The sequence below is a fragment of the Salvelinus fontinalis genome, chromosome 4, assembly GCF_029448725.1.
Source record: "Salvelinus fontinalis isolate EN_2023a chromosome 4, ASM2944872v1, whole genome shotgun sequence".
Taxonomy (NCBI): domain Eukaryota; kingdom Metazoa; phylum Chordata; class Actinopteri; order Salmoniformes; family Salmonidae; genus Salvelinus; species Salvelinus fontinalis.
This window is the reverse complement of record NC_074668.1, coordinates 86082019-86109702: the sequence shown is the minus strand read 5'-3', so window position 1 is coordinate 86109702 and position 27684 is coordinate 86082019. Positions and strand designations below refer to the sequence as shown.

At 47.7% G+C, this 27684-nt stretch overlaps 1 protein-coding gene across 2 annotated transcripts in view; it reads right to left on the bottom strand.

Annotated features, from left to right (window-relative positions):
• Positions 1–27684, bottom strand: part of LOC129854565 (uveal autoantigen with coiled-coil domains and ankyrin repeats protein-like) — an 88367-nt gene that overhangs the window by 42246 nt on the left and 18437 nt on the right. The window contains exon 1 of one of the 2 annotated variants that reach the window (XM_055921780.1): positions 1151–1803. The exons of the other annotated variant lie outside the window; for it this stretch is intronic. Within the exon in view, the coding sequence (XP_055777755.1) occupies positions 1151–1186 (36 nt within the window). The 5' untranslated portion in view covers positions 1187–1803. Of the gene's footprint in view, positions 1–1150; positions 1804–27684 lie in introns of those variants that run through there. 2 annotated transcript variants of the gene reach the window in all.

Here is a 27684-nt window from a genome sequence, read left to right as displayed (position 1 = left end):
ACTGGATTGAGGTTAGCCTCAATGATTTATGCCAAGATTGTGCGGTTCCAATCTGAAGCAAAGCATTTCTGAGAGTGCCTGGACACAGAGCATGGGAACCGCTAGTTCTTCTGCAAGAAAGGACCCCTCTTGGACAGAACACAGGCACTGGAGTAGAGGGATCCAAGAAAACAGAAAGCTGTGGCTAAAGCCTGCATAGAGACCGAGAAAGGACAGTTCTCTGCCTGTTCCTGGATACAACAACACGTAAACACACGTCACAAAGGAATTTGTAAAAAAACAAACCCACCAAACTGCAACGGGGCGCTCTGTCTGTCCGCTCACTCAACTCACACTGGCTGGCAGAGATATATATATATTCCACATAGATAGGCCTATTTTGCATGCAATTTGTCTCCCTCCAACATTAAGTGTCAACATGTACCTAATACATATCAGTATTATCAGAATGCAAGTTCAAAACTAAAAACGTAAAGAATGGAACTTGATAACGAGTTAAAACAGGCCACTGTGTCTCTGGGTTGATGAAGGAATTCTCCTGGGGAATGCAGGGCAGATTCACAGAGTTCCTTCAGGTTAGTGAGAGAAGAAGAAGCTGTAAGTCACAGCTCAATCCTTCCTGCTGTTTCAACCCCATGCCTACTCAGTATTCAGGAACCACAGTGGCTAGGTCCTAACCCAACCCCAGTAGCTAGGTCCTAACCCAACCCCAGTAGCTAGGTCCTAACCCAACCCCAGTAGCTAGGTCCTAACCCAACCCCAGTAGCTAGGTCCTAACCCAACCCCAGTAGCTAGGTCCTAACCCAACCCCAGTAGCTAGGTCCTAACCCAACCCCAGTAGCTAGGTCCTAACCCAACCCCAGTAGCTAGGTCCTAACCCAACCCCAGTAGCTAGGTCCTAACCCAACCCCAGTAGCTAGGTCCTAACCCAACCCCAGTAGCTAGGTCCTAACCCAACCCCAGTAGCTAGGTCCTAACCCAACCCCAGTAGCTAGGTCCTAACCCAACCCCAGTAGCTAGGTCCTAACCCAACCCCAGTAGCTAGGTCCTAACCCAACCACAGTAGCTAGGTCCCAATGGCCTCAGGATACTTTTAACAAGTGTCATTAGAAATGGCCTTACTCTCTAAAAGAACAAGCAGAATACCTACAAAGTACATGGAGGTGCATTTCAGCCAGCGACTCATGTTGAGAGAGGGGGACTGGTCCTTGCAGAGTGCCGCTGCGAACGCCGCCACTGTTCCGGTATAACGACAAACAAAAACAAAAGTTTTCCCCTTCTGGGATGTGCTGTTAAGGCACTCTGCCAGCCAGTGTGAGTTGAGTGAGCGGACAAACGGAGCGTCCCTTTGGTGGGTCGTCTTTCAGAGCGCTCCAGCGACGTCGCCTGCTGTTGCTGCCTGAACCTCTCGGTCTCGAAGCGTTACGGAGAAGTTCCTAAAAAAAAAAAAAATGGCACTCCCAGGCTCTGTCTGTGAGTTCATCACCACTGTGCACAGCACAGGGTAGGAGAAGAAATAGAAAAAGGAGGAGGTGGGGATGGAGGAGCAGTGGGACCAGCCCTGCCAGCCCTGGGACCAGCCCCGGCCAGCTACTGCAGTCTCCTCTCCCCTCCTGTAGAGTCTCCTTTCCTCTCCAGTCCAGTCTCCTCTCCAGTCCAGTCTCCTCTCCAGTCCAGTCTCTTCTCCAGTCCAGTCTCGTCTCCCCTCCAGTCTCCTCTCCTTTTCTATACAGTCTTCTCTTAGCAGACTGTCAGCTAGTTTTTGTGCAGTAGGAGTTCCTCTCTTGGTCTCTCTTTCAGTCTGGGGTGTACAGCGTCTTCTACCCAGCCAAATGGCAAGGTCGGCCAGCCCCCAAGGTGTAAATATGGGAGTGCTCTCTCGCTCTCAGGTTCTAAAAGTATCCCCGGCTCCTGTGGTAAACAGCGGCTAGTGCAGACAGCACCAGCAGACAGGTTACCTCTTTATTTGTTACCCTCCAACCTTTCTCCAATGACTGATAGGAAGACAGGGGCTAAGAATACATTGTGAGCATGCCTGCTCTGAGAGTATTAGTGTCGGTGTCCTGTACATCCTACACAGCAACACCCCGACTGAAACAAGGCCAGCCAAGGAGGAGCCTTGCTGTTAGCATCCCCACCGTTATCCCACATCCCAAAATATTAACCTATGATGTGGAGAAGGGGATTACTGTTGCACATTGGAGCAGGCCCTGGCACGGACCCCTGAGGTGCCCCGACGTTCAGGGACCTTGTTAAAACAGTCTATATACTCAGTCTGTATATATATATATATATATATATATATGTGTATGTGTATGTGTATGTGTATGTGTATGTGTATGTGTGTGTGTGTGTGTGTGTGTGTGTGTGTGTGTGTGTGTGTGTGTGTGTGTGTGTGTGTGTGTCTGTGTGTGTGTGTGTGTGTACGCAGAGGTGCTGATCCCACCACACGGTAGCAGGATTAGGTGTCACAGTCTTTTACAAATCAGCTGTCTGAGATTGCAGGCTCCCCTTAAACCCTCCACCCCAACTGGCATTACTACCTTGGTGGTAAACATCACACTGGGCCGTCTTTTAACAAGGGAATACGTCAACTTTTATTATTTGCGAGGTGAAAAAAAACGAGGTCTGAAGAGAGAGAGAGAGAGAGAGAGAAAGGAGGGGGACGCGTTTAATTTACACACACTGCGTCAGCTCGGAGGGGGCTCGGGTTACGACACGCTGCCAGACTGGCGTTAGCAGAGTGGCCGTGATATTCCGCAAACATGCGAAAAGGCCCGTCTACATGACACGTCATATGAAGGACTGGGTGTCTTCTTACTAAAACTGCTGGGGCCTGCATGGAGACAAAGGCACCAAAATGGAACCTGGGTTGACAAACTGAGTGCAGTGGCCCTCACACCTAAATATCTATATGGGTGTGTCCTGGGTTGTTTTGTTTGGACTGGATACATGAGTCGGGTTTAGAACACCGCGTATAGTGTTGAACATGACTTCATGGGGTAGCGAATAAATCTGCTCTCAATATAGTGCTTGTAAGACAAGAGCTGGATAATGATTTTTATGCTTTAGGGAGTGAATTGTAAAATAACAATTTTCAAGTAAATGTAATCTCATTGATTGATGTTAATTAATCTAAGAACATGCACCAACTTGTGGCACTATTAGGCTATGTGCAGGCTACGAAGGAGCCGGTGAACGTTCTAGTCCACTGTGATTCTCCATCACATCTTCCCTAGGTCACAAGTCCCCGACTGTCCGTATCGGCAGGCCGTAGCTCATCCCAACTCCCTCATCATATCCATGTTCCTCTTAGCTAACGCCCTGTAATGTACTGACAGATTAAATGACCAGCAGTAAATAGCCAGCCTCTCTCTCCCCTTCCCTCCCCCTGTCACCATGTGTGAGTGAGAGGAGCCAAGAGAAGGAGGTCAGGGCGCCAGGCAGTGAAGTGGAGCCAGGACTTTACTGCTGGGTGTCCTCGGGCCAAGCCACAGACAGGTTGACAACACTAAGGGCACAACACCCCCTGGCAGTGATGGGATAACAGACATCTTTAATGAGACAGCAGGGAGAGGGAGGGAGAGAAGAGAGACAAAGCGAGGGAGACGGAGCGTAAGAGGGAGAGAGAAGGAGAGATACAAGGTCCTGACACCTAGTGCCAACCAATATCCCTCAACACAGATATGAAACAGCAGCAGGAGGCACCATGGTAACAGACACCGCCCTGTCCCAGTGTCTTATAGATCTTCCATTCATCATTACAGACACAAACAGAGCCTACATGCCATCTGAATGTCTCACCATGGCTGATATAGTGAGGCAGTATTCACTGACAGAAGAAGCCCCAGACTACGGCTAGGAGAGCTGGTGATGGTCCTAACTTACTGAAGACAAGCTCAGATAGCAGTTAGAGCTCCAGGCAGAGAGTACAGGCAGAGAGACTGACTCATGCTGTAGTGGACGAGAGAGGCGGGGACTCAGGGAGGAAACTAAGACTAACACTGAACAAAACTAACTAAGTGCCAGACACTTTGCCAACCAGACTGTTTACCCAGGTCGTGAGGTGCCCAAGAAAACAATCACAGTCCGAGCTAGCGATGGAAGGATATCCTGTTAATGAGTGGACATGAAAAAGCATTCTGCTCGGTCACATAGCTCTGAGACAGAAACACTCTGGTCAGAAAGGTGTAAATTAAAAATGGATGCCATAAACTGACTGATAACCACTGATTGAAAAACTGCTGTTGTTGATTCAAGGAGAGACATTGTTGAGTTCTTGGAAAGTGCACACGCACGTACACACGGTTAAGCCCGGGGGCCTGAGGGAGAGAAACGTAGAGCCTCTGTTAGCAGTAGCAGCTGTGGCCTCTTAACTCCCCTCCTCACCATTGTGGGGTCGTCAGTGTTAGCCATTAACGCGGTGAACAGCCATTATATTTTAGAGACACAGGGCAACAGACTGACTGGTGATTAGGGGGGCGCTGGGCGACGGTGTAATGGTCAGATTATTTACAGGCTGACTGACACCATGGGGAGAGAGAGAGAAAGAGAGGAAAACAGAGAGGCCAGAGGGGAATATTAGGTGTCTGTCGTTATGGTAAATTGATGCTTTAATTAGCAGGGAGTGATGTACCACTGACGACCTGAGCTAAAAGTAGGGGGTGTGAACGTTAAAACGTTTCAACGAAATTGAACCGAAAAACAGTTTGTTTATTTTTTTACGTAGATGCAAAAAGTAACAACTAAGAGGTTTGAAGCGCGAGGCTCAACTGTTGGTGCCCTGGCTACCACGCTGTGACCAGCATGAAGCCAACACACGCACAGGGCAAGATACTGTGTGACTGTGTGAAAGACAAGTGTTGCATCTCCCTCATCTCAATATCCTAGCCTATTCATTGATAGTTCTTTCTTTACTGAAGTTGTGAAACATTGCAAGCCAAGAAATTGCGAGATACAGCATTCCATTGCGAGATACAGCTTTTGATTGCTGATAGATGGGGCTCGTCACTATTCTGACTGTCTGCCTGGTAGCCAACCTGCCTGGTCATGTCTAGGTGGGATACAGCATTTGATTGTTGATAGATAGGGCTCGTCACTATTCTGACTGTCTGCCTGGTGGCCAACCTGCCTATACTGTGTCCCTCCCCTCAGACCCTCAATAGCTCACTATGAAAGATGCGAGTGTTTGTGTTCTCAGACAGGACACTCTCGCTGGGCAGAGAGGTGACCGTCTCAGACAGGCAGGAAACACCCCCCTGTGGTGAGTGACAGCTAAAGAGGCCCAACCCTCCCCATTCTGCCCTACTCTCACCCCGTAACCGAAGAGACAGGGAGAGGGGGTCAGACAGGTCAGGTGTACACTATGTCCTCTTCACCATCACTAAAACAAAAGTCATGTTTCTTAGGTCATAGTTATGGTTGGGATGTTGCAGGATGACAACCCAACACTGTCTGGTTTTCAAGCAGTTTAACCCCTTCAACAACCAGAGATTAGCCTACATCCAAGCAGTTTAACCCCTTCAACAACCAGAGATTAGCCTACATCCAAGCAGTTTAACCCCTTCAACAACCAGAGATTAGCCTACATCCAAGCAGTTTAACCCCTTCAACAACCAGAGATTAGCATACATCCAAGCAGTTTAACCCCTTCAACAACCAGAGATTAGCATACATCCAAGCAGTTTAACCCCTTCAACAACCAGAGATTAGCATACATCCAATCAGTTTAACCCCTTCAACAACCAGAGATTAGCCTACATCCAAGCAGTTTAACCCCTTCAACAACCAGAGATTAGCCTACATCCAAGCAGTTTAACCCCTTCAACAACCAGAGATTAGCCTACATCCAAGCAGTTTAACCCCTTCAACAACCAGAGATTAGCCTAAATCCAAGCAGTTTAACCCCTTCAACAACCAGAGATTAGCCTACATCCAAGCAGTTTAACCCCTTCAACAACCAGAGATTAGCCTATATCCAAGCAGTTTAACCCCTTCAACAACCAGAGATTAGCCTACATCCAAGCAGTTTAACCCCTTCAACAACCAGAGATTAGCCTATATCCAAGCAGTTTAACCCCTTCAACAACCAGAGATTAGCCTACATACAAATGTTCCCATCTTTCAGGCTCCAAGTGGACCACCACTGTCTTTCTTCTGTAGAGCACCAAGGGGAAAGACCATGGAATACAAGGGGCATTTGTCACACAAGTCACAGTTTCACAGTTTTGCAGCTAGTCTGTACAAAAGAATACCTCGCCAGATGGTTGATGACCTCATAAAGACGTGTTTTGACTTTGGCGATATTGAAGAGGGGCTGGAGAGTCCATTAGTGACTGAGTGTTAGGGGGTCCCACAGGTAAAGAGGAGATGCCACAGTTCCCTGCTGGCCACTGAAACCTCTTCCCCTCTACGGCGCCCAAATGGAGCTCCATCTGGCCAGCTTCTGGCTCGGTCACAGTCCTGGATGTGTACTGATACTGGGACCTGTTATAGCTCTGAACACATCCCTATGGACTTGTACTGATACTGGGACCTGTTACAGCTCCGAACACATCTCTATGGACTTATACTGATACTGGGACCTGTTATAGCTCCGAACACACCCCTATGGACTTGTACTGATACTGGGACCTGTTAAAGCTCTGAACACGTCTCTATGGACTTGTACTGATACTGGGACCTGTTACAGCCCTGAACACATCTCTATGGACTTGTACTGATACTGGGACCTGTTACAGCTCTGAACACATCTCTAATTGACTTGTACTGATACTGGGACCTGTTACAGCTCTGAACACATCTCTAATGGACTTGTACTGATACTGGGACCTGTTACAGCTCTGAACACATCTCTAATGGACTTGTACTGATACTGGGACCTGTTACAGCCCTGAACACATCTCTATGGACTTGTACTGATACTGGGACCTGTTACAGCTCTGAACACATCTCTAATGGGCTTGTACTGATACTGGGACCTGTTACAGCTCTGAACACATCTCTAATGGGCTTGTACTGATACTGGGACCTGTTACAGCTCTGAACACATCTCTAATGGACTTGTACTGATACTGGGACCTGTTACAGCTCTGAACACATCTCTAATGGACTTGTACTGATACTGGGACCTGTTACAGCTCTGAACACATCTCTAATGGACTTGTACTGATACTGGGACCTGTTACAGCTCTGAACACATCTCTAATGGACTTGTACTGATACTGGGACCTGTTACAGCTCTGAACATATCTATGGACTTGTACTGATACTGGGACCTGTTACAGCCCTGAACACATCTCTATGGACTTGTACTGATACTGGGACCTGTTACAGCTCTGAACATATCTCTATGGACTTGTACTGATACTGGGACCTGTTACAGCCCTGAACACATCTCTATGGACTTGTACTGATACTGGGACCTGTTACAGCTCTGAACACATCTCTATGGACTTGTACTGATACTGGGACCTGTTACAGCTCTGAACACATCTCTAATGGACTTGTACTGATACTGGGACCTGTTACAGCTCTGAACACATCTCTATGGACTTGTACTGATACTGGGACCTGTTACAGCTCTGAACACATCTCTAATGGACTTGTACTGATACTGGGACCTGTTATAGCTCTGAACACATCTCTAATTGACTTGTACTGATACTGGGACCTGTTACAGCTCTGAACACATCTCTATGGACTTGTACTGATACTGGGACCTGTTAAAGCTCTGAACACATCTCTAATGGGCTTGTACTGATACTGGGACCTGTTACAGCTCTGAACACATCTCTAATGGGCTTGTACTGATACTGGGACCTGTTACAGCTCTGAACACATCTCTAATGGACTTGTACTGATACTGGGACCTGTTACAGCTCTGAACACATCTCTAATGGACTTGTACTGATACTGGGGCCTGTTACAGCTCTGAACACATCTCTAATGGACTTGTACTGATACTGGGACCTGTTACAGCTCTGAACACATCTCTATGGACTTGTACTGATACTGGGACCTGAGGATGTTTTCACCAAAACACTGATGGTCGATGACAGTTGATAAGACGGGGAAAAATATACCGATAAAATATGATAAATCTCTGTTGCTTCATCTAACTGCAAAAACTCAATTTAATTTAACACAGATAAATGACTAGAGGCAATTTAGTAAGATAACAGTAAGCAGAAATGCAAATTCCAATTAATTTCATCCAGAATAAAAAGAGAGAAAGTGATTTGGGTCATAACAGAGACCAGAACATGGAACTATCACTCTGTCCTCCTGAGACATTGGGTCATAACAGAGACAAGAACATGGAACTATCACACTGTCCTCCTGAGACATTGGGTGATAACAGAGACAAGAACATGGAACTATCACTCTGTCCTCCTGAGACATTGGGTCATAACAGAGACCAGAACATGGAACTATCACTCTGTCCTCCTGAGACATTGGGTCATAACAGAGACAAGAACATGGAACTATCACACTGTCCTCCTGAGACATTGGGTCATAACAGAGACAAGAACATGGAACTATCACACTGTCCTCCTGAGACATTGGGTCATAACAGAGACAAGAACATGGAACTATCACACTGTCCTCCTGAGACATTGGGTCATAACAGAGACAAGAACATGGAACTATCACACTGTCCTCCTGAGACATTGGGTCATAACAGAGACAAGAACATGGAACTATCACTCTGTCCTCCTGAGACATTGGGTCATAACAGAGACAAGAACATGGAACTATCACACTGTCCTCCTGAGACATTGGGTCATAACAGAGACAAGAACATGGAACTATCACACTGTCCTCCTGAGACATTGGGTCATAACAGAGACAAGAACATGGAACTATCACTCTGTCCTCCTGAGACATTGGGTCATAACGGCAGCATTTCTTTATTATGATTTTTTATTTAACTAGGCAAGTCAGTTAAGAACAAATTCTTATTTTCAATGACGGCTTAGGAACAGTGGGTTAACTGCCTTGTTCAGGGGCAGAACGACAGATTTGTACCTTGTCAGCTCGGAGATTCAAACTTGCAACCTTTTGGTTACTAGCCCAACGCTCTAACCACTAGGCTACCCTGCCGCCCTGGTATCTGGACAACAGAGGCAAAACTCTCCCAATACTCCCAAATCTAAAACCGGCAGACAAGGGGGGTAAAATGCCAAACAAATGCCAAATAAAAATCTCCCATTTCAAAACAATTCCGGTTGTCGAAATTCCTGGGATGTTTGAGAAAGCATTGCGGTGACCTCGGCTAGTTCTCTTTCTCCTTCATATGGACCTGAAAGGGGAGGATAAAACAACAGCAGCGCCTGACAGCCACATCACTCGCACATTACAATTCTATTCACTGCAATAACACGGTTCCTGGCGGAGGTATTCAAAAAACTGTCTGGCTTATTGGTATTGGCTGGAGGGGGCCCGTGGGGCTGTATTGTCCCAGCTGGGCCTGATGACATGGAGATACAGGGAGTTTAGACTAGCTCTGCTGCTGCCTGGTTGCTGATTTGGCTGCTATAAATGGGGAACAGTGGTCACTGACTCAGCGGACATGTTTTTATTATTATTTGTAACATGAGCATTGTACTGTATTGTTAGGCCCTAGTAACAAACATTGTACTGTATTGTTAGGCCCTAGTAACATAAACATTGTACTGTATTGTTAGGCCCTAGTAACAAACATTGTACTGTATTGTTAGGCCCTAGTAACATAAACATTGTACTGGATTGTTAGGCCCTAGTAACATAAACATTGTACTGTATTGTTAGGCCCTAGTAACATAAACATTGTACTGTATTGTTAGGCCCTAGTAACATAAACATTGTACTGTATTGTTAGGCCCTAGTAACAAACATTGTACTGTATTGTTAGGCCCTAGTAACAAACATTGTACTGTATTGTTAGGCCCTAGTAACATAAACATTGTACTGGATTGTTAGGCCCTAGTAACATAAACATTGTACTGTATTGTTAGGCCCTAGTAACATAAACATTGTACTGTATTGTTAGGCCCTAGTAACAAACATTTTACTGTATTGTTAGGCCCTAGTAACATAAACATTGTACTGTATTGTTAGGCCCTAGTAACATAAACATTGTACTGTATTGTTAGGCCCTAGTAACAAACATTGTACTGTATTGTTAGGTCCTAGTAACAAACATTGTACTGTATTGTTAGGCCCTAGTAACATAAACATTGTACTGTATTGTTAGGCCCTAGTAACATAAACATCGTACTGTATTGTTAGGCCCTAGTAACATAAACATTGTACTGTATTGTTAGGCCCTAGTAACATAAACATTGTACTGTATTGTTAGGCCCTAGTAACAAACATTGTACTGTATTGTTAGGCCCTAGTAACAAACATTGTACTGTATTGTTAGGCCCTAGTAACAAACCTTGTACTGTATTTTTTGGCCCTAGTAACATGAGCATTGTACTGTATTGTTAGGCCCTAGTAACAAACATTGTACCGGATTGTTAGGCCCTAGTAACATTAACATTCTACTGTATTGTTAGGCCCTAGTAACATTAACATTCTACTGTATTGTTAGGCCCTAGTAACATAAACATTGTACTGTATTGTTAGGCCCTAGTAACATAAACATTGTACTGTATTGTTAGGCCCTAGTAACATAAACATCGTACTGTATTGTTAGGCCCTAGTAACATTAACATTCTACTGTATTGTTAGGCCCTAGTAACATTAACATTCTACTGTATTGTTAGGCCCTAGTAACAAACATTTTACTGTATTGTTAGGCCCTAGTAACATAAACATTGTACTGTATTGTTAGGCCCTAGTAACATAAACATTGTACTGTATTGTTAGGCCCTAGTAACAAACATTTTACTGTATTGTTAGGCCCTAGTAACATAAACATTGTACTGTATTGTTAGGCCCTAGTAACATAAACATTGTACTGTATTGTTAGGCCCTAGTAACAAACATTGTACTGTATTGTTAGGTCCTAGTAACAAACATTTTACTGTATTGTTAGGCCCTAGTAACATTAACATTCTACTGTATTGTTAGGCCCTAGTAACATAAACATTGTACTGTATTGTTAGGCCCTAGTAACATAAACATTGTACTGTATTGTTAGGCCCTAGTAACATAAACATCGTACTGTATTGTTAGGCCCTAGTAACATAAACATCGTACTGTATTGTTAGGCCCTAGTAACATAAACATTGTACTGTATTGTTAGGCCCTAGTAACAAACATTTTACTGTATTGTTAGGCCCTAGTAACATTAACATTCTACTGTATTGTTAGGCCCTAGTAACATAAACATTGTACTGTATTGTTAGGCCCTAGTAACATAAACATTGTACTGTATTGTTAGGCCCTAGTAACATAAACATTGTACTGTATTGTTAGGCCCTAGTAACATAAACATTGTACTGTATTGTTAGGACCTAGTAACATATACATTATACTGTATTGTTAGGCCCTAGTAGCATATACATTGTACTGTATTGTTAGGCCCTAGTAACATAAACATTGTACTGTATTGTTAGGCCCTAGTAACAAACATTGTACTGTATTGTTAGGCCCTAGTAACAAACATTGTACTGTATTGTTAGGCCCTAGTAACATAAACATTGTACTGGATTGTTAGGCCCTAGTAACATAAACATTGTACTGTATTGTTAGGCCCTAGTAACATAAACATTGTACTGTATTGTTAGGCCCTAGTAACATAAACATTGTACTGTATTGTTAGGCCCTAGTAACAAACATTTTACTGTATTGTTAGGCCCTAGTAACATAAACATTGTACTGTATTGTTAGGCCCTAGTAACATAAACATTGTACTGTATTGTTAGGCCCTAGTAACAAACATTTTACTGTATTGTTAGGCCCTAGTAACAAACATTGTACTGTATTGTTAGGTCCTAGTAACAAACATTGTACTGGATTGTTAGGCCCTAGTAACATAAACATTGTACTGTATTGTTAGGTCCTAGTAACATAAACATTGTACTGGATTGTTAAGCCCTAGTAACATAAACATTGTACTGTATTGTTAGGCCCTAGTAACATAAACATTGTACTGTATTGTTAGGCCCTAGTAACAAACATTTTACTGTATTGTTAGGCCCTAGTAACATAAACATTGTACTGTATTGTTAGGCCCTAGTAACATAAACATTGTACTGTATTGTTAGGCCCTAGTAACAAACATTTTACTGTATTGTTAGGCCCTAGTAACAAACATTGTACTGTATTGTTAGGTCCTAGTAACATAAACATTGTACTGTATTGTTAGGCCCTAGTAACATAAACATTGTACTGTATTGTTAGGCCCTAGTAACAAACATTGTACTGTATTGTTAGGCCCTAGTAACAAACATTGTACTGTATTGTTAGGCCCTAGTAACAAACATTGTACTGTATTGTTAGGTCCTAGTAACATAAACATTGTACTGGATTGTTAGGCCCTAGTAACATAAACATTGTACTGTATTGTTAGGCCCTAGTAACATAAACATTGTACTGTATTGTTAGGCCCTAGTAACAAACATTTTACTGTATTGTTAGGCCCTAGTAACATAAACATTGTACTGTATTGTTAGGCCCTAGTAACATAAACATTGTACTGTATTGTTAGGCCCTAGTAACAAACATTTTACTGTATTGTTAGGCCCTAGTAACAAACATTGTACTGTATTGTTAGGCCCTAGTAACATAAACATTGTACTGTATTGTTAGGCCCTAGTAACAAACATTGTACTGTATTGTTAGGCCCTAGTAACAAACATTGTACTGTATTGTTAGGCCCTAGTAACAAACATTGTACTGTATTGTTAGGCCCTAGTAACATTAACATTCTACTGTATTGTTAGGCCCTAGTAACATAAACATTCTACTGTATTGTTAGGCCCTAGTAACAAACATTGTACCGGATTGTTAGGCCCTAGTAACATTAACATTCTACTGTATTGTTAGGCCCTAGTAACATAAACATTCTACTGTATTGTTAGGCCCTAGTAACATAAACATTGTACTGTATTGTTAGGCCCTAGTAACATAAACATTGTACTGTATTGTTAGGCCCTAGTAACATAAACATTGTACTGTATTGTTAGGCCCTAGTAACATAAACATTGTACTGTATTGTTAGGCCCTAGTAACATAAACATTGTACTGTATTGTTAGGCCCTAGTAACATAAACATTGTACTGTATTGTTAGGCCCTAGTAACATAAACATTGTACTGTATTGTTAGGCCCTAGTAACATAAACATTGTACTGTATTTTTAGGCCCTAGTAACATAAACATTGTACTGTATTGTTAGGCCCTAGTAACATAAACACTGTACTGTATTGTTAGGCCCTAGTAACATAAACATTGTACTGTATTGTTAGGCCCTAGTAACATATACATTGTACTGTATTGTTAGGCCCTAGTAACATAAACATTGTACTGTATTGTTAGGCCCTAGTAACATATACATTGTACTGTATTGTTAGGCCCTAGTAACATAAACATTGTACTGTATTGTTAGGCCCTAGCAACATAAACATTGTACTGTATTGTCAGGCCCTAGCAACATAAACATTGTACTGTATTGTCAGGCCCTAGTAACATAAACATTGTACTGTATTGTTAGGCCCTAGTAACAAACCTTGTACTGTATTTTTAGGCCCTAGTAACATGAGCATTGTACTGTATTGTTAGGCCCTAGTAACATATACATTGTACTGTATTGTTAGGCCCTAGTAACATATACATTGTACTGTATTGTTAGGCCCTAGTAACATAAACATTGTACTGTATTGTTAGTCCCTAGTAACAAACATTGTACTGGATTGTTAGGCCCTAGTAACATAAACATTGTACTGTATTGTTAGGCCCTAGTAACATAAACATTGTACTGGATTGTTAGGCCCTAGTAACATAAACATTGTACTGGATTGTTAGGTTCTAGTAACAAACATTGTACTAGATTGTTAGGCCCTAGTAACATAAGCATTTTACTGCACCCGCCATAACATCTGGTAAACTGTGTATGCGACCAATAAACTTTGATTTGATTTATGAGGCTGAACACAACAGGACGCCCCACACCCACTGGAGGGAGGCAGGGACAGTTCGGTCATATCACTGATGATACACACAACTAAATGAATGGTGGTATATTGAAACTAAACAAATTAACCAAAGTAAAACTGTTGAACAGTGGTCACTGGTTGAGAGCAGCGTGGCTGAGAGCAGTGTGACACCACACTCACTGGAGAGATCAGCCCATATGAGGCTGAGAGCAGTGTGACACCACACTCACTGGAAAGATCAGTCCATATGAGGCTGAGAGCAGTGTGACACCACACTCACTGAAGAGATCAGTCCATATGAGGCTGAGAGCAGTGACACCACACTCACTGGAGAGATCAGCCCATATGAGGCTGAGAGCAGTGTGACACGACACTCACTGGAGAGATCAGCCCATATGAGGCTGAGAGCAGTGTGACACCATACTCACTGGAGAGATCAGTCCATATGAGGCTGAGAGCAGCGTGACACCACACTCACTGGAGAGATCAGCCCATATGAGGCTGAGAGCAGTGTGACACCACACTCACTGGGGAGATCAGCCCATATGAGGCTGAGAGCAGCGTGGCTGAGAGCAGAGTGACACCACACTCACTGGAGAGATCAGTCCAGTTAATCAGAGTGAAGAAATAAATGTACAACAAAATGAAAGTAACTCCCTGAAAGTAACCCGGTGGTGATGGTGGCTAACACCACCAGTAACTACAAGTCACAACACACACACACACACACACACACACAATATACAGAGGGGCAAGGCATGAGGCTCAATAGAAGAATCTGGAAGAAAACGGCATAATTTCTTTGACATGCCGACACAGAATACTGTGTCTTTAAAGCCCCTTTTGTATTCTTTCAAGACAGAGTTGCATAAAGACATGATATGTTACAATTAAAAGTTGATACACAGTGATCTCTCATCTTACAGTGCCAACAGAAGCAGCAATTTACTGGAATGACTTATGCAATACACTGTATGCTTAATGAGAAATATGGAGTAACACTATTCACATAGACATTACTGTAAGGGACCAATGTTGATAAGAGTCCCATAAAAACCCATCCATTATGGTAAATGTCACAGCTAGATAAACTTCTGTAGTGGACAGTTAGTCTACGTGAGGAAAATGCCAGTTTTGGCAAAGCAACATTCCAATCTGGGAAGACGTTCAGCTTGCGGGTATGGACTTGTCTGTAATCAGCACTCCACCCTTTCTTTACCGGTTATACGACCAGTTCAGAGTCAATAGGCCCCACTAGGAAAAGCCCTCAAAACTCCACACTCTCTTTTCTGTGAACCCATTGTCCCCGGCCCTCAAAAATGTTAGTTTCAGAGATCATTTGTTTATTTAGTGGGGGCGTAATGACATCAAGATGAATTTGGAATAAAACAGTTTTTTTAGTTGTGAAGTTCCTCTAGTTTGAGCAACATAGAGCTCCTGTACATGGTTTCAACCAATAACAATTCAATACTCCACATCTGACCAACAGAGGGCAGCATTGGGTGAATTTGCAGGCATATCAACACCACCAAAATGGATTCCCACATAATGAAACTGCAGGAACACTAGAATAAACTTGTGTACTAGGACCTAAATCCATAATGGAGTGACACTCTCCCTCAACTGGGCAGTGGAGTGACACTCTCCCTCAACTGGGCAGTGGAGTGACACTCTCCCTCAACTGGGCAGTGGAGTGACACTCTCCCTCAACTGGGCAGTGGAGTGACACTCTCCCTCAACTGGGCAGTGGAGTGACACTCTCCCTCAACTGGGCAGTGGAGTGACACTCTCCCTCAACTGGGCAGTGGAGTGACACTCTCCCTCAACTGGGCAGTGGAGTGACACTCTCCCTCAACTGGGCAGTGGAGTGACACTCTCCCTCAACTGGGCAGTGGAGTGACACTCTCCCTCAACTGGGCAGTGGAGTGACACTCTCCCTCAACTGGGCAGTGGAGTGACACTCTCCCTCAACTGGGCAGTGGAGTGAAACTCTCCCTCAACTGGGCAGTGGAGTGAAACTCTCCCTCAACTGGGCAGTGGAGTGACACTCTCCCTCAACTGGGCAGTGGAGTGAAACTCTCCCTCAACTGGGCAGTGGAGTGAAACTCTCCCTCAACTGGGCAGTGGAGTGAAACTCTCCCTCAACTGGGCAGTGGAGTGAAACCTCGGATTATGGCAGCTCCCCGCACCTCTCTGATTCAGAGGGGTTGGGTTAAATGCGGAAGGCACATTCAAGTTGAATGCATTCAGTTGTACAACTGACTAGGTATCCCCCTTTCCCTTAACTAGGCAGGGAGAGTGAAACCTCCCTTAACTAGGCAGTAGAGTGAACGTTTCCCTTTCTCCCCACCAGACTCCACTGTCGCGCCTGTCTGGGCCCTCTCCACAGTGCCTGTCTGGGCCCTCTCCACAGCGTCTGTCTGGGTCGTCTGTCTGGGCCCTCTCCACAGCGCCTGTCTGGGTCGTCTGTCTGGGCCCTCTCCACAGCGCCTGTCTGTGCCCTCTCCACAGCGCCTGTCTGGGTCGTCTGTCTGGGCCCTCTCCACAGCGCCTGTCTGGGCCCTCTCCACAGCGCCTGTCTGGGTCGTCTGTCTGGGCCCTCTCCACAGCGCCTGTCTGGGTCGTCTGTCTGGCCCCTCTCCACAGCGCTTGTCTGGGTCGTCTGTCTGGGCCCTCTCCACAGCGCCTGTCTGGGCCCTCTCCACAGCGCCTGTCTGGGTCGTCTGTCTGGGCCCTCTCCACAGCGACTGTCTGGGCCGTCTGTCTGGCCCCTCTCCACAGCGCCTGTCTGGGCCCTCTCCACAGCGCCTGTCTGGGTCGTCTGTCTGGCCCCTCTCCACAGCGCCTGTCTGGGCCCTCTCCACAGCGCCCTCTCTATAGATCATCTGTCTGGGCCCTCTCTCTAGACCATCTGTCTGGGCCCCCTCTAGAGATCATCTGTCTCGGCCCTCTCTAGAGATCATCTGTCTGGGCCCTCTCTCTAGACCATCTGTCTGGGCCCTCTCTAGAGATCATCTGTCTGGGCCTTCTCTAGAGATCATCTGTCTGGGCCTTCTCTAGAGATCATCTGTCTCGGCCCTCTCTAGAGATCATCTGTCTGGGCCCTCTCTAGAGATCATCTGTCTCGGCCCTCTCTAGAGATCATCTGTCTGGGCCCTCTCTCTAGACCATCTGTCTGGGCCCTCTCTAGAGATCATCTGTCTGGGCCTTCTCTAGAGATCATCTGTCTGGGCCTTCTCTAGAGATCATCTGTCTCGGCCCTCTCTAGAGATCATCTGTCTGGGCCCTCTCTAGAGATCATCTGTCTGGGCCCTCTCTACAGATCATCTGTCTGGGCCCTCTCTAGACCATCTGTCTGGGCCCTCTCTAGACCATCTGTCTGGGCCCTCTCTAGAGATCATCTGTCTGGGCCCTGTCCATAGCGTTTGTCTCATCAGCAGAATAGGGTTTGTGTTCCTGTGGCTCAGTCTGTGTGTGTGTATGGGGAGGGGGGGGGAGATAAGCCTTCAGCCATGGTTCTCCCTGACTCTGCGAAATCTCTCAGCGCAAACCCCCCCAACACACATGTCCCCCCCCCTCATCTTCGCTCCTCACTCTCCCACTGAGAGGCTATGATGTAAGGGCCCTACACAGTAGACTAGTACTGCCAGGATGACCTCATGGTCAGCACATGGAGCCAGACTTTAATCCTAAAAATCCATTGGGGTGTACCAGCCACCCTGATGTAGGTGAAAAGCCCTGTATGCTAATGTGGACTCAAGTTAAGTGTAACAGATCAAACAAATGTCCATTGATTATTATCTAGGCCATGTACGCTTTCGACATCACAGCTCATAGAAATAAAACATGTTATTTTCTTCAATGCATATTTAAATTCTACACAGGATTTTTCTTGTACGCATCTAAAGAGGGGCAACATTTAGCTGACAATATTTCATAATGAATAAAACCTCCATTCAGCTGACTGAGCCTGGCTGTAAGTTCCATGACAAGGTAATGTTGGGGGCTGAGCCTGGCTGTAAGTTCCATAACAAGGTCATGTTGGGGGCTGAGCCTGGCTGTAAGTTCCATAACAAGGTAATGTTGGGGGCTGAGCCTGGCTGTAAGTTCCATAACAAGGTAATGTTGGGGGCTGAGCCTGGCTGTAAGTTCCATAACAAGGTAATGTTGGGGGCTGAGCCTGGCTGTAAGTTCCATAACAAGGTAATGTTGGGGGCTGAGCCTGGCTGTAAGTTCCATAACAAGGTAATGTTGGGGGCTGAGCCTGGCTGTAAGTTCCATAACAAGGTAATGTTGGGGGCCGAGCCTGGCTGTAAGTTCCATAACAAGGTAATGTTGGGGGCTGAGCCTGGCTGTAAGTTCCATAACAAGGTAATGTTGGGGGCTGAGCCTGGCTGTAAGTTCCATAACAAGGTAATGTTGGGGGCTGAGCCTGGCTGTAAATTCCATAACAAGGTAATGTTGGGGGATGAGCCTGGCAGTAAGTTCCATAACAAGGTAATGTTGGGCAATGAGCCTGGCTGTAAGTTCCATAACAAGGTCATGTTGGGGGCTGAGCCTGGCTGTAAGTTCCATAACAAGGTCATGTTGGGGGCTGAGCCTGGCTGTAAGTTCCATAACAAGGTCATGTTGGGGGCTGAGCCTGGCTGTAAGTTCCATAACAAGGTCATGTTGGGGGCCGAGCCTGGCTGTAAGTTCTATAACAAGGTCATGTTGGGGGCCGAGCCTGCCTGTAAGTTCCATAACAAGGTCATGTTGGGGGCCGAGCCTGGCTGTAAGTTCCATAACAAGGTCATGTTGGGGGCCGAGCCTGGCTGTAAGTTCCATAACAAGGTAATGTTGGGGGCCGAGCCTGGCTGTAAGTTCCATAACAAGGTCATGTTGGGGGCCGAGCCTGGCTGTAAGTTCCATAACAAGGTCATGTTGGGGGCCGAGCCTGGCTGTAAGTTCCATAACAAGGTCATGTTGGGGGCCGAGCCTGGCTGTAAGTTCCATAACAAGGTCATGTTGGGGGCCGAGCCTGGCTGTAAGTTCCATAACAAGGTAATGTTGGGGGCCGAGCCTGGCTGTAAGTTCCATAACAAGGTAATGTTGGGGGCCGAGCCTGGCTGTAAGTTCCATAACAAGGTAATGTTGGGGGCCGAGCCTGGCTGTAAGTTCCATAACAAGGTAATGTTGGGGGCTGAGCCTGGCTGTAAGTTCCATAACAAGGTAATGTTGGGGGCTGAGCCTGGCTGTAAGTTCCATAACAAGGTAATATTGGGGGCTGAGCCTGGCTGTAAGTTCCATAACAAGGTAATGTTGGGGGCTGAGCCTGGCTGTAAGTTCCATAACAAGGTAATGTTGGGGACTGAGCCTGGCTGTAAGTTCCATAACAAGGTAATGTTGGGGGCTGAGCCTGGCTGTAAGTTCCATAACAAGGTAATGTTGGGGGCTGAGCCTGGCTGTAAGTTCCATAACAAGGTAATGTTGGGGGCTGAGCCTGGCTGTAAGTTCCATAACAAGGTAATGTTGGGGGCTGAGCCTGGCTGTAAGTTCCATAACAAGGTAATGTTGGGGGCTGAGCCTGGCTGTAAGTTCCATAACAAGGTAATGTTGGGGGCTGAGCCTGGCTGTAAGTTCCATAACAAGGTAATGTTGGGGGCTGAGCCTGGCTGTAAGTTCCATAACAAGGTAATGTTGGGGGCTGAGCCTGGCTGTAAATTCCATAACAAGGTAATGTTGGGGGATGAGCCTGGCAGTAAGTTCCATAACAAGGTAATGTTGGGGAATGAGCCTGGCTGTAAGTTCCATAACAAGGTCATGTTGGGGGCTGAGCCTGGCTGTAAGTTCCATAACAAGGTCATGTTGGGGGCTGAGCCTGGCTGTAAGTTCCATAACAAGGTCATGTTGGGGGCTGAGCCTGGCTGTAAGTTCCATAACAAGGTCATGTTGGGGGCTGAGCCTGGCTGTAAGTTCCATAACAAGGTAATGTTGGGGGCTGAGCCTGGCTGTAAGTTCCATAAGGTAATGTTGGGGGCTGAGCCTGGCTGTAAGTTCCATAACAAGGTCATGTTGGGGGCTGAGCCTGGCTGTAAGTTCCATAACAAGGTCATGTTGGGGGCTGAGCCTGGCTGTAAGTTCCATAACAAGGTCATGTTGGGGGCCGAGCCTGCCTGTAAGTTCCATAACAAGGTAATGTTGGGGACTGAGCCTGGCTGTAAGTTCCATAACAAGGTCATGTTGGGGGCCGAGCCTGCCTGTAAGTTCCATAACAAGGTCATGTTGGGGGCCGAGCCTGGCTGTAAGTTCCATAACAAGGTCATGTTGGGGGCCGAGCCTGGCTGTAAGTTCCATAACAAGGTAATGTTGGGGGCCGAGCCTGGCTGTAAGTTCCATAACAAGGTCATGTTGGGGGCCGAGCCTGGCTGTAAGTTCCATAACAAGGTCATGTTGGGGGCCGAGCCTGGCTGTAAGTTCCATAACAAGGTCATGTTGGGGGCCGAGCCTGGCTGTAAGTTCCATAACAAGGTCATGTTGGGGGCCGAGCCTGGCTGTAAGTTCCATAACAAGGTCATGTTGGGGGCCGAGCCTGGCTGTAAGTTCCATAACAAGGTCATGTTGGGGGCTGAGCCTGGCTGTAAGTTCCATAACAAGGTCATGTTGGGGGCTGAGCCTGGCTGTAAGTTCCATAACAAGGTCATGTTGGGGGCTGAGCCTGGCTGTAAGTTCCATAACAAGGTCATGTTGGGGGCTGAGCCTGGCTGTAAGTTCCATAACAAGGTAATGTTGGGGGCTGAGCCTGGCTGTAAGTTCCATAAGGTAATGTTGGGGGCTGAGCCTGGCTGTAAGTTCCATAACAAGGTAATGTTGGGGGCTGAGCCTGGCTGTAAGTTCCATAACAAGGTAATGTTGGGGGCTGAGCCTGGCTGTAAGTTCCATAACAAGGTCATGTTGGGGGCTGAGCATGGCTGTAAGTTCCATAACAAGGTAATGTTGGGGGCTGAGCCTGGCTGTAAGTTCCATAACAAGGTCATGTTGGGGGCCGGGCGGAAGTCTTGATCAACAAGGAAGCATTTAATTTCCTCTGTATTGAGCCGAGTCCCAACACATAGCTTCACAGACGCCATGAAACACACTCCGGATATCGCTTTCCGAATGATAGAATATAGATTTCTGTATTGTGAAATCTTTCACATCTGTAAGGCAACTCTCCAAAGGGTTTCTTTATACCCTAAAATAAATCCCCCGGCAATTTGTTTAATACAGTTTGTGAGAAATGGCACACGCCGCTTTGGGCCTTCTCCTTCCCATTCATCTGTCCCTCTTTACCAGGCAATGCAACAATCAAAAAGTAACAAGATTAAAAGCGGTGCTTTCATGAGCCGAAACGCATGTAGCCTAGCAACAACTGAGCTACAGTAATAAAATACAAATATGATTTATGACAAGTGGCAACCTCCATAAAGCATGAAATCATTCCACGATCTAATTGTCATGGTGTCCATCACTAGATAAATCATACCATTCCTTAGTTATCAGAATGCAAAACATGTAACCTCCAAGTGGACCTAACTTAGGCTTTTCCTGTCAGCCTAATGCACCAACAGGCTGAGCACTGTAACAGGACTGTCCCATACCAAAACATTTATATACATAAAATGCATCCATAAAATATATTTTGTGTGAAATATAAACAATATTAAAATGAATTTGTAATACATACAATTGTATGGAAATATATTATTTGGCACATTTCTGGTATGAGGTACCAGGACCACTGCATCAGAGGCAGGTGCTACAGTACCAAGTGCTCTCCACACACAATGAAATGACCTTTTAATCTGGTCTACCTGTCTCCTACTGGTCCCCTTGCTATCATGTGACCTACCTGCCCCCTACTGGTCCCCTTGCTATCATGTGATCTGCCTGCCTCCTACTGGTCCCCTTGCTATCATGTGACCTACCTGCCCCCTACTGGTCCCCTTGCTATCATGTGATCTGCCTGCCTCCTACTGGTCCCCTTGCTATCATGTGATCTGCCTGCCTCCTACTGGTCCCCTTGCTATCATGTGATCTGCCTGCCTCCTACTGGTCCCCTTGCTATCATGTGATCTGCCTGCAACCTACTGGTCCTACTGGTCCCCCTTGCTATCATGTGATCTGCCTGCCTCCTACTGGTCCTACTGGTCCCCCTTGCTATCATGTGATCTGCCTGCCTGCTACTGGTCCCCTTGCTATCATGTGATCTGCCTGCCCCCTACTGGTTCCCCTTGCTATCATGTGATCTGCCTGCCTCCTACTGGTTCCCCTTGTTATCATGTGATCTGCTTGCCTCCTACTGGTCCCCTTGCTATCATGTGATCTGCCTGCCTCCTACTGGTTCCCCTTGCTATCATGTGATCTGTCTGCCTCCTACTGGTTCCCCTTGCTATCATGTGATCTGCCTGCCTCCTACTGGTTCCCCTTGCTATCATGTGATCTGCCTGCCTCCTACTGGTTCCCCTTGCTATCATGTGATCTGCCAGCCTCCTACTGGTTCCCCTTGCTATCATGTGATCTGCCTGTCTCCTACTGGTTCCCCTTGCTATCATGTGATCTGCCTGCCTTCTACTGGTTCCCCTTGTTATCATGTGATCTGCCTGCATCCTACTGGTTCCCCTTGCTATCATGTGATCTGCCTGCCTCCTACTGGTTCCCCTTGCTATCATGTGATCTGCCAGCCTCCTACTGGTTCCCCTTGCTATCATGTGATCTGCCAGCCTCCTACTGGTTCCCCTTGCTATCATGTGATCTGCCTGCCTCCTACTAGTTCCCCTTGTTATCATGTGATCTGCCTGCATCCTACTGGTTCCCCTTGCTATCATGTGATCTGCCTGCCTCCTACTGGTTCCCCTTGCTATCATGTGATCTGCCTGCATCCTACTGGTTCCCCTTGCTATCATGTGATCTGCCCCCTACTGGTTCCCCTTGCTATCATGTGATCTGCCTGCCTCCTACTGGTTCCCCTTGTTATCATGTGATCTGCCTACATCCTACTGGTTCCCCTTGCTATCATGTGATCTGCCTGCCCCCTACTGGTTTCCCTTGCTATCATGTGATCTGCCTGCATCCTACTGGTTCCCCTTGCTATCATGTGATCTGCCTGCATCCTACTGGTTCCCCTTGCTATCATGTGATCTGCCTGCCCCATACTGGTTCCCCTTGCTATCATGTGATCTGCCTGCCCCCTACTGGTTCCCCTTGTTATCATGTGATCTGCCTGCCTCCTACTGGTTCCCCTTGCTATCATGTGATCTGCCCCCTACTGGTTCCCCTTGCTATCATGTGATCTGCCTGCCTCCTACTGGTTCCCCTTGTTATCATGTGATCTGCCTACATCCTACTGGTTCCCCTTGCTATCATGTGATCTGCCTGCCCCCTACTGGTTTCCCTTGCTATCATGTGATCTGCCTGCATCCTACTGGTTCCCCTTGCTATCATGTGATCTGCCTGCATCCTACTGGTTCCCCTTGCTATCATGTGATCTGCCTGCCCCCTACTGGTTCCCCTTGCTATCATGTGATCTGCCTGCCCCCTACTGGTTCCCCTTGTTATCATGTGATCTGCCTGCCTCCTACTGGTTCCCCTTGCTATCATGTGGTCATTTCCTAAGAAACAAATCTATGGTAGTGGTCACCAACCGGTCGATCGTGATCTCCTAGGCATTCCTAGTCAATCACCAAACACTTGTGTTTATATATATATATTTTTAACTACGATAAAGCTTTGCATTCCATTTTATTTGTATTCGTTTCACACTGTTGGCGGTAGGTGCACTTGATTCATCAGCCCTAGTCCTAGCAGAACGCAAAGTGTTCCCATGTTCAGCCACTTCATGTGTCTGAAGGCAGGTAGCCTAGTGGTTAGAGCGTTGGGCCATTAAGGTTGCTGGATCGAATCCCCGAACTGACAAGGTAAAAATCTGTTCTGCCCCTGAACAAGGCAGTTAACCCACTGTTCCTAGGCCGTCATTGAAAATAAGAATTTGTTCTTAACTGACTTGCCTAGTTAAATAAAGGTTACATTTTTTTTTTTAATTGCTCTCTATGCAGACATAGAGAGCAAATCAAGTGCACTTATAGGCCTACTGCTGGCCAATCAGATAGCTCAGATCACCATGTCTGCACAGTTTCCTGGAGCCATAGCCTGTAAAAAGAAGCCTGGAACCTACAGGAAAGATGATACTGTAAGATTTCAAAACCATGACTTAGAGAGACTCAACGAATACAGGAAAGAGCTGCTGTTTTGATGAGTAAGTTCATGTTTAAGTTGTTATTTTGCACTGTGCCAACACCTTGTTCACCACTTTATAATAAGCCAGAAAATGCACTCTCTCTGGCCACAAGAGTAACAACATGAATTGGTGCATGAAGCAGAAAAAATGCAGTGTGACTTGAGTTTCACCATCGGCTGGAAGATGTTGTCCCCTTTTCTCAGCAGAGGGAGGGAGAGTGGAGGGATGGGGAGTATGGCTGAGGCAGCCTCACCACTGCTCCCTCCCCCTCAGACTGACCATCAGCTGAAGGCCATCTGTCTAGTAAAAAAAAAGTGAATTATTACGCTCACTCAGCTGTGACTCACAAATAATACAACAAAGTATCTATTACCAGTGCGATCATATACCTAACATTTTTAAACAATTTCAAAATGGTCTGAGAAGAACAATATTGGCAGGACAATTCAATATGCAGTGATAATGTATTGGGCCTGTAGCCTACTGCATGAACCTCATTGCCACAGAATGTTTTTAATTAGTTAATGATGCAAATGCTTACGTTTTTAAGTCATTAAAATACAAATCTGAGTGGTAGATCTCGGCCTATATTTTGAATTAGAAAGCGATCTTGACTCAGAAAAGGTTAGTGACCCCTGATCTAAGGGAAAGTAACGCGCAACCTATTGCCACATCAAGTGTTTTAAGATGGATGTGAAGAGTCAAAATAGCCATTTGAAGAGGCTCTTGTAAACTAACTCAGAGTTTTGCAAATAAGTGTTCTGATACTTTAGTTTGATATCCACATTGGTATAATTTCTGAACAGCCCTCATTCTATTCTACATCTGACGCGTTAATTACATTTGTTGAGAATAGGCTACTTGACCTTCCGTTCAAAACAAACAGTTAGAAAGCTTTGTAAAAAAAAATATGATTCTGTGGTCAAATGGGGTCAAGTCTCAGATAAACAGTCCCATCATAATCCTTCAATGTGTTCCTCATGTTATCAGCTCTGTGATCTGACTCAGAAGAAATCTCTTTATTCTCTTCACTATTGAAAACACCAATAACGATACATAATAAAATATGATTCAGCCTTTGAACCGCAAGAGTTCACACAAAGCTCAGTGCTTTTGTTCAGCTTTAGTTCCTTTCCCTTTCATCGCCCCATTTATTGTAGTTGGCATTCCTCTGCTGAGACTTTTCTCTATTAGCCTCTCGGCCCTTCCCCTGGCGGAGGACAACGGGCCCTTCCCCTGGCCGAGGACAACGGGCCCTTCCCCTGGCCGAGGACAACGGGCCCTTCCCCTGGCCGAGGACAACGGGCCCTTCCCCTGGCCGAGGACAACGGGCCCTTCCCCTGGCCGAGGACAACGGGCCCTTCCCCTGGCCGAGGACAACGGGCCCTTCCCCTGGCCGAGGACAACGGGCCCTTCCCCTGGCCGAGGACAACGGGCCCTTCCCCTGGCCGAGGACAACGGGCCCTTCCCCTGGCCGAGGACAACGGGCCCTTCCCCTGGCCGAGGACAACGGGCCCTTCCCCTGGCCGAGGACAACGGGCCCTTCCCCTGGCCGAGGACAACGGGCCCTTCCCCTGGCCGAGGACAACGGGCCCTTCCCCTGGCCGAGGACAACGGGCCCTTCCCCTGGCCGAGGACAACGGGCCCTTCCCCTGGCCGAGGACAACGGGCCCTTCCCCTGGCCGAGGACAACGGGCCCTTCCCCTGGCCGAGGACAACGGGCCCTTCCCCTGGCCGAGGACAACGGGCCCTTCCCCTGGCCGAGGACAACGGGCCCTTCCCCTGGCCGAGGACAACGGGCCCTTCCCCTGGCCGAGGACAACGGGCCCTTCCCCTGGCCGAGGACAACGGGCCCTTCCCCTGGCCGAGGACAACGGGCCCTTCCCCTGGCCGAGGACAACGGGCCCTTCCCCTGGCCGAGGACAACGGGCCCTTCCCCTGGCCGAGGACAACGGGCCCTTCCCCTGGCCGAGGACAACGGGCCCTTCCCCTGGCCGAGGACAACGGGCCCTTCCCCTGGCCGAGGACAACGGGCCCTTCCCCTGGCCGAGGACAACGGGCCCTTCCCCTGGCCGAGGACAACGGGCCCTTCCCCTGGCCGAGGACAACGGGCCCTTCCCCTGGCCGAGGACAACGGGCCCTTCCCCTGGCCGAGGACAACGGGCCCTTCCCCTGGCCGAGGACAACGGGCCCTTCCCCTGGCCGAGGACAACGGGCCCTTCCCCTGGCCGAGGACAACGGGCCCTTCCCCTGGCCGAGGACAACGGGCCCTTCCCCTGGCCGAGGACAACGGGCCCTTCCCCTGGCCGAGGACAACGGGCCCTTCCCCTGGCCGAGGACAACGGGCCCTTCCCCTGGCCGAGGACAACGGGCCCTTCCCCTGGCCGAGGACAACGGGCCCTTCCCCTGGCCGAGGACAACGGGCCCTTCCCCTGGCCGAGGACAACGGGCCCTTCCCCTGGCCGAGGACAACGGGCCCTTCCCCTGGCCGAGGACAACGGGCCCTTCCCCTGGCCGAGGACAACGGGCCCTTCCCCTGGCCGAGGACAACGGGCCCTTCCCCTGGCCGAGGACAACGGGCCCTTCCCCTGGCCGAGGACAACGGGCCCTTCCCCTGGCCGAGGACAACGGGCCCTTCCCCTGGCCGAGGACAACGGGCCCTTCCCCTGGCCGAGGACAACGGGCCCTTCCCCTGGCCGAGGACAACGGGCCCTTCCCCTGGCCGAGGACAACGGGCCCTTCCCCTGGCCGAGGACAACGGGCCCTTCCCCTGGCCGAGGACAACGGGCCCTTCCCCTGGCCGAGGACAACGGGCCCTTCCCCTGGCCGAGGACAACGGGCCCTTCCCCTGGCCGAGGACAACGGGCCCTTCCCCTGGCCGAGGACAACGGGCCCTTCCCCTGGCAGAGGACAACGGGCCCTTCCCCTGGCAGAGGACAACGGGCCCTTCCCCTGGCAGAGGACAACGGGCCCTTCCCCTGGCAGAGGACAACGGGCCCTTCCCCTGGCAGAGGACAACGGGCCCTTCCCCTGGCAGAGGACAACGGGCCCTTCCCCTGGCAGAGGACAACGAGCCCTTCCCCTGGCAGAGGACAACGAGCCCTTCCCCTGGCAGAGGACAACGAGCCCTTCCCCTGGCAGAGGACAACGAGCCCTTCCCCTGGCAGAGGACAACGAGCCCTTCCCCTGGCAGAGGACAACGAGCCCTTCCCCTGGCAGAGGACAACGAGCCCTTCCCCTGGCAGAGGACAAAGAGCCCTTCCCCTGGCAGAGGACAAAGAGCCCTTCCCCTGGCAGAGGACAAAGAGCCCTTCCCCTGGCAGAGGACAAAGAGCCCTTCC